Source organism: Larus michahellis, chromosome 12 (genome assembly GCF_964199755.1).
Source record: "Larus michahellis chromosome 12, bLarMic1.1, whole genome shotgun sequence".
Classification (NCBI taxonomy): Eukaryota; Metazoa; Chordata; class Aves; order Charadriiformes; family Laridae; genus Larus; species Larus michahellis.
The window spans coordinates 14,644,838-14,657,456 of NC_133907.1; the positions used below are offsets into that span (position 1 = coordinate 14,644,838).

The 12,619-nt window shown below is 53.1% G+C and overlaps 1 protein-coding gene across 3 annotated transcripts in view; it reads left to right on the forward strand.

Annotated features, from left to right (window-relative positions):
• The first annotated feature begins 10,277 nt into the window (after window positions 1–10,277).
• The window catches only part of MYH7B (myosin heavy chain 7B), a 28,355-nt gene continuing 26,013 nt past the window's right edge, over window positions 10,278–12,619 (forward strand). Inside the window, exons 1-3 of one of the 3 annotated variants that reach the window (XM_074605524.1) lie at window positions 10,278–10,331; window positions 11,097–11,252; window positions 12,137–12,240. Coding sequence is in view for 2 of the 3 variants with exons in the window: in XM_074605522.1 (XP_074461623.1) it covers window positions 10,708–10,759; window positions 11,097–11,252; window positions 12,137–12,240 (312 nt within the window). In the remaining variant the exon portion in view is untranslated. Of the gene's footprint in view, window positions 10,332–10,693; window positions 10,760–11,096; window positions 11,253–12,136; window positions 12,241–12,619 lie in introns of those variants that run through there. The other 2 variants (XM_074605523.1, XM_074605522.1) reach the window with 2 other exon arrangements.

Genomic DNA, 12,619 nt, shown 5'->3' on the forward strand with positions numbered 1-12,619 from the left:
GCTTTGAGGGACCCATCAAGCCTGAAAGGCAGTCCCAAGGAGCTGGGCAGGCCAGCTTGGTCCTGCTCTGCCTTGCCTTTCCTAGGGTGTTGTGGTGTTTTCGCCATGGAGAATGTGTAAGTTAAGTTGGACCTTGGTTTACTGCGAACCTCCCCCCAAGTGCCTACTGCAAGTTCCCAACATGATTTCTGAGGCTGCCACGAGCCAAAAGCAATGGAAAACATCTTCCTGTTAACTCATCGGCACTTTCTCATGCACTGGAGCTGCATCATCTGTTGCCTTCACGGGAGCTCACCCTTCGTGGGCAGGGGAAGGCAGAGGAGCTGCAAGCCTGGCTTTGGAAATTAAAGAGCCCAAACTGAACCGATGTCGGAAATATCTTCATGTTTTCCATTTCTTCAGTATCTTCATCGCCCACATCCCTTTGCTGCACAGCACTGATGGGACCTAGAAATGGGGGTGGCTGGGGGTACCTCGCTGCAGCCCCCATCGCAGATGTCCCCCCATTGTTCCCAGAGAGGTTGTTGTCCCCATGGGGATGTCCCTGGCCATGTGCCGTGCCGTGCCGTGCCGTGGTGGGGAGGCGCTCCCGGGTCCTCGTCTGTCTCTGGGACGCCCTGCGGCGTAATGCAAGCTGATATTTTTCTCCCACTTTAGATGTGTGTTTGCGCTCCCTTTTCCCGATCCATCAGGAGATAGGGTTGCTCTCATTTCGGACAGATCCGAGGCTGGGGGCCATTCTGTGCCGCTTCAGTCGAGTACATCTGGTAAATCTCAGATTTCAGAGCAGTTTCATGTACTTGCAGGACATTCATTTCCCAGTAATAGGGCTCGAAATGGCAGCATGAGCATGACAAATCAAGAGGGTTATTTCTGCAGGAACGTGTCTGTGTTAGGAACACCTAAAATTTGTTTATGTGTAAATAAATCCAAACCAAACCAGGGCCTTCCTACTTTTTTTTGTTTAAATATACAAAGGAGCCGTCAGTCCTAACTTGCTCTGCCCTTACAAAAAGTGTAATAAAATGAAAAAACCCTAACACGTTTGCCAGTAAGGTACCATCAACACAACAGCATAACTAGAAAAAAGGTTTATTGTCATCACAAGGCACACATTTGTGTACCTACTGGAGTAATATAATTACTTAAAGAATTTTCACAGTGCATTTAGGATATAACTGTGAGGCTCCAACAAAAGCGGTGGGGCTGGGCTTGGTTTGCGACCTGCGTTAATGAACGTTAGAAGTCGTCGATTGCTGGTGAAGAGCGGGTTGTGCGCTGCTTGTGTGCAGCCAACAGAACAACGGCTGAACGCCAGCCTCAGATCTGCGTCTTTATTCGGACTTAATTTTTCACTAATGCAGCTTTGGGAGTGGAGCGAGTATATCCATGTGTGATGCTCAGATCCTGCAATCACAAAACTGGGAAATTTTGAATTATTTCATTGACGCCAGTGTGCTGCCCTGCAGATTCTCATTCTTTCTGTCTGCTCTACGGAGTTAGATTGATGGTTGGACTAGACCTAGGTCCCTTCCAACCTAGGCAATTCGATGATTCTATGATTTCCTCCTGTCAGGGAATGGGAGAGGGAAGGGGCTGGTCTCTAACCCAACCTCCTGCTCACAGTGGGACAATCCCTAGCATGAGGTCAGAGTGGCTGTGGCTTCACTTAGCCAAGCCCTGAAAACCTCCCAGTATGGAAACCTTGGTTTCCATTGGTTTCATCTCCTTGGTGACCTGTCCCAGGGCTGTACGATGCGTTGCTGGATTGCCTGGGAGGAAGATGAGGACCTTTCCTCGCTTGGCCACTGACTTGCTGATGACTTTGCACAAGCCCTTCACCCCGGACCCCGTCTGTGCTGGAGAATCTTCAACCCATCTAACCTGCAGAGAGGCTGTGGGTGGATTTAGACCGTTTATATATACATACATACACATATATTAACCTAGAACATGACAGCTGAGGAGCGTGCTGTGCTCACTCAGGTGCTGCTCATGCCCTCACCCTGGAGCAGCAAGGGAAAGCCCCAGGCAGGGGCACCCCGCAGTGGGACGCATTAAGAGGGGGGTGTAAAGGCAGCCCCCGACCCTGGGACGTGTCTGACCGTGGTGGAGAGGTTCCTGCAGCCCATGGGGGAGAGGTTCCTCCAGCAAGCACTGGGAATGCCTGTTGTTACACTCGGTCACCCTCCCCACATGGGTCATCACCAGTGGCCGGACCAAGCTGAGAGACCACCATCTCTTTATCCTGTTACCAGTGCCAGGACTCGTTCAGGTCGCTGCAAGCGTCTTACCTCTGCTTTTAGAGATCTGTCTCTCAAATAAAGCTCTGTGATTATAGCTCTCTAACGCACCCACCTTGTCTCTTTTCTGGACTTGGGAGTCCTGCTCTCTTTTTCCTCTCTGTCGTCCCTTTAATCAATAGCTGTGGATTCACGCCTTAATTAATACAGATCCAGGCTGTGAATTGGACTGGTGATCCGGCCTTGTCTTCCTGGAAAACTGCCCTGTGCCGGGAGCCTGCTCAGATGCCACCACGGGGCAAGGGCTGTTTGCCCATGAGGGATGGAAGTGAGGAACAAAGTCCGAGAGTTTTAATGACTATGCAGAAGGACAGAGTTTACTCAAACAGAAGAATTTCTCCTCTTAATCCTTGATCCTGGCAGGGTTCTGAGTCCTCCTTCCTCTCTGTTTGCTCTGGAAGTCTGAGAAAAGGCATAAAAAGCTCGAGTTTCTAAGCAAAATGTTGCAAAAAATGGTCCGGTTTCACCGCAAAAAGTTGGAAAAAGGTGCTGCCCTGTCCTTGGGAGTTCCCAGAATGAATGCACCCTGCTCAGACTGGGAAAAGCCTTTTTTAAAGAGAGCTGTGACTTGCCATTTCTTTCTCTTTTCCAAATTCAGTCTGGAGAATGAGATCTTTTCAAGGTAATCCAGTTGCCTGGGGAGGATTTCTACATGCAGATAGCCCATAATCTCGGCTACGGCGTAAGAGAGCCGCAATGCAGCTCAGAGAAGGTTAAATGATAAAAAAATATGGCAGACATGGTAAGTACTTGGCATGTTACGTGCAACAAAAGATGAACAACAGCAACTGGGACATTATCTTTATTTGCTAAAAATAGAGTCCCACAAAGTTTAAAGAAAAGCACTTTATACTTGTAAACCTCTCCTCTAGCTGTTAAAGAGCCTTCAAAGATGAGCTTTGTGGCTTTGGGATGTCGCGTCCCCTTTCAAAGGCTGCCCAGGGCTCAGACAATTGAAACTCAATACAACATCGGCCGCAACGAAGTGGGGGAATGAATAGTTCTGGCATGACCCTGCTTTTCTCCCTCATTGGAGACTGACGTGTGAACGGGGGCTTTGCGGCGGGTACGTCCCCCCCGCAGCCACATCCCGCGGCTGGGATGCTCCTGGACCCCCAGCCGTGCGGGACAGAGGGAGCCCAGCACCGAGGGCACCGGCGGAGCCACCAGAAAGCGAGGAGATCGTTTGCCCACGACGCTGCCGAGTTATGCACGGGCATTTGATACACTGCAGCTGACGGGCCGGTTGTGGAGCTGGGTGCCTGGCTGCCCATCCGTGCCTTCAAAGAGTCGCTCATCAGCCGCACGCGGGCACACTCACTTCCCCTGGTACCCTATAACGGGGGGCAAAAAAAAAAAATACATCCTTTGCTCTTCCAGCCGCAAAGAAACCAACTTAGCCAAGTCTGAGGTTTTGGCCAACTATGTTGTATCTCAGGATATTCGTGCATTGATGCAGAAACTCGGTTTCACAATAGAGTAGTAGTACCGAAGCCATTAACTTGACCCCGCAAGCGGAGGGGATGATGTGATGTTCGGCACCAGCCAAAGAAAGAGAGAACAATGGGGCTATTTTTGTGGAACAGAGTTCAGAGGGCTCCCCGGGGAGCCAAACCTCTCGCTGGCCCATCATGCGCAAGAAAAACAAGGCAGAGCTCTTGCACCCTGGCTTCTCTGTCGTATAAATACCAGCTTCAGCCTGGGCATGAAAGAAATCTATTGTCTCTAAGGACATATTTCTATGCGAAGTGCTCTGGTAAGGCCAGCAATCTTAAACCCGCCACACGTGTGCCTATTGTTTGAAGTACAGAACAATTGAAGGGTGCTCTCATGGGCTAAAGATAGAAAGGCAGCTGGTGCTGTCCTTTTCCCTGTAACTGAGAATAAAACAATGCCCAAGTATTGTCTGCATTGCTGGAGCGATGACATTGGACTCTCTGCCAAGAGAGCATCTAAAAGATCAATGAAACCCGGGTTATTTATAAACGGGTAGTGTCATTTCTTCCCCCAAAGTAATTTCACTTCCTTAGCTTTTCCACCAGGCCTTTCTGCACCGTGAAGTGGCCGTGGAGCGAGGTATAAATAGCAGCGAGCCAGGCTGTGGGAGAGGCAGCGGGACCGGCTGGTGGAAAACGAAGCTGCTGCGCTGAACCTGCCTTTGGCTGCACTTTCGCTTCCTCGAGCCGTGCCCGAGCTTCTGTGGCACCGAGGTGGGGACCAGCCATGGATGCTGATCCCCTTCTGCTGGTGGGGAGCAGGTCCCTGCAGCCACAGCCACAGCCGCCCTGGCCATGCATGGACCCAGCAGCTGGTCCCCCAGGACCCAGCAGAGTCCCACCAACACTAGGACTTGCTTCCCAGGGGAGCTTTTAGGGAGGTTTATTTCATCCACCAGTCAACAAACTACCTGTGTGTGTGTGTCCAGCTCAGCTGCCCTCCTGGGATGCTCAAGGTAATCCTTGGTAATGCCATGGAGCAGAACCTTGCTTCAGGGCAGGGGACATCTTGTAGGGGAAAGCTGCTGTCTGCAAGATGGCATCCCACCAGGACATAACCAGACTAGAGACTGGAAATCACATAACCAGACTAGAGACTGGAAATCAGACGTTTCCTGGTGTCTGATGGGCCACAGTGATGTGGGAAGATCTCCTGCTGTGATGTGAGGACATGTAAGAATATTGATCCCTCCTACGTGACACCCAGTCTTAAGGAAGGTCCAAGCCTACCAGATCCCATGAGCAACTCCCACTCTTGTTGCCACTCCGTCTTGAACAGTTGTCCCTTGCCATGAGGTAGCTGAGCTCAATCTAGTGTGAGGCTTGATGGCCAAGCGCATTGGGGAGGACAAGCCAAGCAGTGTCTGAGCTCGCAGTGAGCAGAAGGATGGGTCAACGGGCCAGGAGAGAAGAGCCATGGCCTTCACCAGGCCAAGGAAACAACTGCTAAAGCCAAGCAGCACACCCCAGCCCAATGCAGCCACTTCCATTAGCTTATCTCATCAACGTGACCCTACTCTAGTTTCCCATGGAGCAAAGGAGAAGGTGAATGAGGAGTGAAGGGAGCAGGGGGCTATGACAGGATTGCCCCATGGACCGACACTCTGCAAGTGGCTGGTTGTGTGGGCTCGTTGTGTGTGCAGGACACCACCCACCCTTGTGCTCCCAGATCTCAGAGCAGATGAAAACTGATGCAAGACCAGAACAGTTTGGGCACTGCAGGGGCAGATCCTCCCCGTGGACTGGCAGAACTGTGTCCCGGCTCTGCTTCTGCTCCGGCTCTGTGCCTCCCTCGCAGCTTCCGAGGCAGATCTTGGCCATGATTTCCAACAGCTGCTGTGTGCCAGGGTCTGTCCTGGCAGGCCCGCTGTAATTAAGGTGCTATTAAGTATTCAAATGAACGGGGCAAGATTCTCTTTTCTCTCATTGTTTTGAAGTGCGTTGCCAAAACCTCAAGCATCTTCACTGAAGGCTCAAGCATTCATGTGATTTTTGCAGTGTTCAGTACAGCCTTCATTCTTAAACAGATGCTTTATGGTGTCAATCCCACTAGAGAAGAAAACCGCTAGAACCTCAGATCTGGTAAATTCAAAGCGAACAAATGAAAACTCTCCAATTTTACCATTCTCCAGGTGATCTCGCTGTCTCCGTGCCTGTGTGTGACCTTCCCAGCACCTTGCTTGCTAATTCTGGCCAGTAATTTCTCACATCATGTCTCTTCCAGGTACTTTCTCAATCTGATATTCATTTTGGAGACTCCTTGAATGCAGTGTAAGGCATGGTGCCCAGAGGCTCAGCCACCAGCATGCCGATGCTGCCCAAACCTCATGCTACAGTGAGCTGTGTCCCACTCCATGGAGGCATTTGTGGCACCAGCAGCTTCAGGAATGTTCCTGAAGGTTCATAGAAGCAGCACCTCACTCCCGATCGAAGAACAGCCAGCTCAGGGCAGGGGGACCGGCACTGTCCCTGGGGTGGGATGTCCCGTCAGCAGAACACTCATGCTGGGAAGTGCCCAGGGAGCTGTAAGACGAGGGGATCCAGGGCTTGTCCCATCCCAAGACCCATTGGAGCACCTGCCCTTTGGGGTCCCTGCAGCAGCATCGCTGCTGCACCCCTCTCCTGCTGCTGAGGGGTGCATGGAAAGCTGTGCTGGGTGGCTGCCGTCTCTCTCACCCTGGGGGGAAAAAGGTTTGGGGATTTTGGGGTTTGCTTTGGAGGGAGCCTTGCATGGCCAGGCTGAGCCAGAGGGACGCTGTCGGACTGGCAGCGCTGGCCTGTCACCTCCGCCTGTCTCGCTGCAAGCAGACATTCTCGCTCGATGGAAATATGCCTGAAATAGCCCCTCCGTAGATTGTCTTTATCTAATCAGCCGCCTTCGCACTCCCCTCCAGTGCATTTCAGGGAGCTGATAGCGGTGATATGTTAAGTGTGGAAACCTCTAGCAAACTGCCCGACACGTAGAGTAATTCTCCTTCCTGCCACTTATCGGAGCCTGCTAATGGGAAACATTCCTCCTGGGGGTCGGGGAGCTGCCGGGGGATTTCACCAGAGAGGTCAGCTGAGCCCCTGGCACCCTCCTGGCCCTCCAGGACTGGGTAGGAGCTGGTCTGACCACAAAATGCTCACTGAAGGCGCAGCTCTGCTGCCACTGGTGGTGCTGGTGGTGTCCTGTCCCATGGGAAGAGGCTTGTCCAGCCCTTGGGGGCATGGCTGAGGAGCCCCATCCTCTTCCATCATATTAAGGGACACCAACATCAAGCATAGAGCTACAGGGGGAAAAATGCAGGTGCCTCAATGGTCAGGGTAGATGCTTCCACTGCTGAGGTTGGTCCTGCAGGGCTGTTGGGACATTCAGGCAGACTGTTTGCTTTGGGCAACAGCCACCTAAAGCAAACTCCCCTCTGCTCAAGCTAGAGCTGTGGGCTCTTCATTGTGCCCTGGGATTTTGTGGGAGGTCCATAGGAGCCCTCTGTGACCACTGCCCCACTGAGGATGCCCCATCACACCTGTCTGAGCAGGGCACAGCTCAGGCTTTGCCAGCAATATGAGGATGAGCTTCCTACCACCCTGAAAAACCACATCACAAACGCCAACGCCGAAAACGCCCGAACCCAGTGGAAGTGCACTTCAGCAGCTGCGGGAGCGACCATTCCACATTTCCCCTTCTACAGATCTGCTTGGCCTTTGATGGACCCTGCTGGAACCTCTTCAAAGAGGGAGAGAAACTAGGGCGAACAGAAGGAACTGCAGAAGGAATCTCCGAAAATAAAATCGCTTTAAAGATAAGGCAGGGGAGGGGGTGAGCAGAGCGTGGGGCGAGTACATGCCCTGAGAAGAATGTGTGAGGCTGGACCAGCTGGTAGGTCTGGGCCGAGAGCTCGTCCCACTGCTGGGGTGCTTGTGGCAAAGGTACTTGGCACCGGACCTGCCAAAGGGTCCTCTAGGGTGTGGGTGGAAACCTGACTCCGAGCCCAGGGCAGAGGGGCAGAAGACCACCAACATAACCTCAGAAGGACCTGTGCTCCACCAGTGCCTGTGGCTCTTCAGGACACCGAAACTCTGCCATCTTGGCAAGGTTGAGCACCTCTGTCACACCATGGTCAAGAGGGATCTCAGGAGTGGTGTCCCCCTGATGGTCTCCCCAGGGGAGCTGCAGTAGACACATCTGTGGAATCCACCTCCGCACCAGCAGCTGCCAAATCCCAATGAGGACCTGAGCTTCTGAACACCAGCCTGGTGCAAGAGTGCCCACATGCGACATGGAGATGGGGGCTTGCACCCCATTTTATCCTGCTGTGCTCAAAGTAACCTTGTTCATGCTACAGGCTCCTCTCCACGGGAGCATTTTAATTCATGGGGAATACTGGCACCGTGCAAAGCCATTACATTACACCCCACAGCCAATGAAAGCAACATCAACGGACCCCTGAACCCAGCCATCCTCTCTGCTGGGGCTCAAGCCACAGGGGACAGGTCTGGAGTCCTCCTCCATCCGATGAATCTCCCTGACTTCACTCCAAAGCAGGGTGGGAGGGCAGAGGACCCGCCTGTCAGGGCAATGTGGAGGAGATGGCACTGGGAATCCAAACTCCCAGGGTGTAGCAGCAAACCACACCTGTGTGCTGGATGGAAGGACTGACCACGGCTGGGTCTTCAGCAGAACAACCCCTCCAGTGCCTGGCTTAGGACCGGGGCAGGTTCCGGGGCTGCAAAAATCTCTGCAACCTGGGCTGTGTGCCCAGGCTGAAGCCACATGCCCTAAGCAGCTTCCAGTGCTGCTATTTTGGCCATGGCGGAGGCCACGCCACGTCCAGCCTGGGCACAGCACTGTGCAGCTAATCCTTCATCACCCCGTGCCTCAGTTTCCCCTACTGTCAGGAGGATACAACCCCAAGTTACTTTGGAGTGTGAGGGGTACTGAACGGGGAATAGCAAAACCCTGCAGCTATGGGCCCTAGTTCTCCAGTATCACCTTTTTGGGGTTATTTCTAATTTTTATGTCTCCAGGACATGACCACATGACTGGGGAGCCAAGAGGCGGTTTTGGATCCTGGACGAGGATGGGGGATGCATCTATCGAGACCACCTAGGGGGGCTAGATGCTGCCCCTTCCTGCACGGGCGTGTGGGGGTCCTAAGTTGCCCAGCTCTAGTTAGGTTGATTTCCAGCTCCAGAGGCAGCTGCGGGTTGTTTCACATGAGTCTGCATTGAATCCAAGCAGCCCACGAGTGCTCCCATAGGGGATGTGGGGTGGCTTTTTGTCCGGGAAGGAGCAGAGCAACGCTGCAGAGAGGAGATGGGGGGCAAAAAACCATCCAGCCCTGTTTTGCTTTTTAAATGCACCAAAGCCAAGGCAAAGAGAGGAGCGGAGCGCTTGGTGGGCAGGAATAAGCGTCCTTCATGGTTGCAGCAACAAGGCCAGCCCAGAGGGTAGAAACCTCACTGCGTTTTGGATGCCAGCAACTGAAATGGCTTTTCCTTGAGCCTGGCACAGAAATCCCCGTGGCATGGCCATGGGGCTGCTGGGTCCCATTCCCATCGTGGGCATCCCGTGATGGTGCTGCCAGGATGGAGGTATGCTCACCACCTCGTACACAGTGTCTTTGGGGGCTGCCCAGGTAAAAACGATGTGGAGGAAACCCAGCAACCTCTCTGTTGAGAGATTTTGAATCTGGCCCCAACGTGAATGAAGCTCCCACGCCGAGGTGAGTGAGCTCCGGGAGCAGGACCTGGGGGGTTACTGCTGGGCAGAGTTGGCCAAAGGCAGAGCAGGGGGCTCGAGCCCCCCTGCCCAGCAACGTGCCTGCCCCGGGGGGCTGCCCTCGGGCCACTACAGCTCAGGGGAGCGTCAGGCCCCTCTGACAAAACTGTTGAGTTTCATGCATATAACCAGAAAAGTAAATTCTGGTGTTTGCGGTGGTTGGTGTTAAATGGGTAGTGGCTGGTGTGCCTCGGGAAACAAGCCAAGCCTTTTGAGAAGAAGACAATGGGGTAGCAGAGACTGAGCCCCAATGTCCTTCTCTGGTGCCTGGCTCCCAAGCAGCCTGGCTGGGGAGAGGCTGAACCAGGAGCTGAGCGAGAGGCTGGGATGCTCCAGCTCACCAAGCCAGCGGCTGCACACATCCCGCCAGGCAGCAGCTCTCCTGGCGGGATGCGGGGAAGAAGCAGGAGGACCGATTGCTCAGGTGCAGGAGGAAATGGCGAAGCTCTCATTCCTCCGCTGCCCGCCAGAGCAGGCAGCATGGACAAGCCTGGAGAGTTGCGCTGCCTCCCCGGGCTGGAGTCTCTCACTCTGCCTTTGTACTCGCCTGACAATACAGGAATAAAAATAACCAGGCTGCATTTGCAGAGAGATAAAAGCGAAGTTTGCCTTTTGTGTCTCTCCGGGCAGTGGGACAGCAGCACCAATGGAGCTGTGTGGACATGACACATGGGAATTTCTGACATATCTTTTCCCACTCTGACCTTGACAGACACAATAAAAAGGGGCTTTGCTGCACGCACACAGCCACTCAGTCCTATCACCAAGGTTAGTAATAAAGAGCATGTCTGTGTGCACGCTTGTCCTCTGCTACTAACCCGCTTCACCTCTGCAGGGTGGATGTTCCCGGAGGACAGGGGCTGACTCTGGCGGTACCTGGGAGGGTGGGACAGACCTGGATCAAGAGCATTTTTGCTAAGGTCCGCGCGCGTTGCCACGTTGCTAGCCACCAGCACTGGCCACGTTCGTGATCGCTGCGGCGTTTTGGAGCTCTGCTGTGTGATACCGCATTAGATGGATATTAGAAAGCACTCTCATAAAAGCGCTTTTCCAAGCAGCTGTCACGGTGGTCTTCTAGAAGAGATCTTCCCAGGGATAATACCTCCAGTCTTGCTTTTGTCATCCTGCAATATTGCTCTGCAAAATGGACCTGGGTCTTTGCAGAGATTTTGTGCAGGGCACCAGGGCTCCAACAGGTCTGTAGAGCTGAAATAGGTTTTAGCTGAGTTTATCAAGAAAACGAGTGTCGTTGATGATCTCTGGTGATGCCTAAAACGTAAATGTGGATTTTGACACCAAAGCGATGCTGGCTTACCCAGCTGGGACTTGCAGTGAGGGGCTGATAGCAGCAGAAGGGAAAGTGTTCAGTAATTGTCTTGTTATTATAGTAATTATTAGCTAGTATTGTTGTCAGTGTCTTCTCTCGCTCTCTAAAATTAAAAGCGCGTTTGATGACGGTGGTGCTCTTGGTTAGCAGCCCAGCGGCGGGTGCTTTCCCCATGCACTGACTCCTTGTCCCTTCCCTCCTTCCAGCATTCAGGTGCTTTTCACTCTTTCTTCACTGCTGCCAAGTCTTCTTCCAGCCGGGCAAGATGTCTATGCTGGACATGACCGAGTTTGGGGAGGCTGCTGAGTACCTCCGGAAAAGCTACACAGAGCAGCTGAAGCTTCAGACAATTCCGTTCGATGGTAAGACCCCGAGGCACAGCCCCGTGTGTGTGCTCCAAGCCAGCCCCTTGGCCATGGCTCTCTTTGGAGAGCATCCCCGTCCCTTTCCCAGTGCTGGTACCTGTGTGCTGCAGAATTGCCCCCACCATCCTGGAGGACAGGAAGACCTCAGAAGTAGGAAAAGCAGATTTTTGACTGTCCTCTTGTCTTCTGAGGTGCAGGAGGAGGTGATCCTTCATTTCCCCAAACCCTGAGGAGCTGAGAGAGATGGGCTGAGGGACTGATGGCAAACCTTTCTCCAGCTCCGTTTAGTTTTGGAGCTGTACAGAGCTCGCCCTGCAGCCCTCCTGCTCTGTCCCTGCCAGACCGCTGTACCGCGACTCCCTGTGCTCCAGGGCCCGGCTTGTGCTCAGCCTTGATCCTCTTGGCTCAGCAGACATGGAGAGTTTTGCTTGCTCTCGCCATCCTTTTTTCACGGCAGTCTGAGTGCGCGCATGTGTGAAGCAGCAGAATTCTGTCAGACTAAAAGTTGGTGCTGGCAAAATAAGCAGCTGCCAAACATGAAAAAGGCAAAGAAATCCCAGCTCCTATGACCAAGAGCATAGGAAGGAATAATGACTGTCCTTCCATGTTACTGGACTGCGTTCATGTGGCTTTCAAGTTGACAATTTCAAATGCTTCCCTACATTTCAACCTGTTTTTTCTCCCTTCCCTTCCCTTCCCTTCCCTTCCCTTCCCTTCCCTTCCCTTCCCTTCCCTTCCCTTCCCTTCCCTTCCCTTCCCTTCCCTTCCCTTCCCTTCCCTTCCCTTCCCTTCCCTTCCCTTCCCTTCCCTTCCCTTCCCTTCCCTTCCCTTCCCTTCCCTTCCCTTCCCTTCCCTTCCCTTCCCTTCCCTTTCTCCTCCAGGAAAGAAGCGAGCTTGGATCCCAGATGAGAAAGAAGCTTATATTGAAGTGGAAATCAAAGAAAGCTCTGGTGGCAAAGTCACTGTGGAAACTAAAAATAAAGAAGTAAGCAAAATATCTTTCCTTTTCCAAGGGCTAGCAAGCGTGTGCGGAGGGGGGATATGTGTGACAAGACTACATCTGAAAGTAGCCAAGCTCTTGCTGATAACCTTCCACACTTGGTGATCTGTCATGCCCCGAGGGGACACACACCGCAGTGTGTCAGGACACGTAGGCCAATTACTTGCCAAGAGCGGTAAGGGTTCAGCATCCCCCCATGGAGTGTTTGCTTCCAAACACGGTTTATGTGCGAGACAGACGGAAGGGGGACGGTGGGGCTGGCCCAGCACAGCTCCTGGCCGTGGGAGGAAGGGCTGCCCGGCTCATCTTGAAGGTCGAAACAAGAGGTAAGGGTCCGATTGGCCGATTCCTGCTCGTTTTAGCT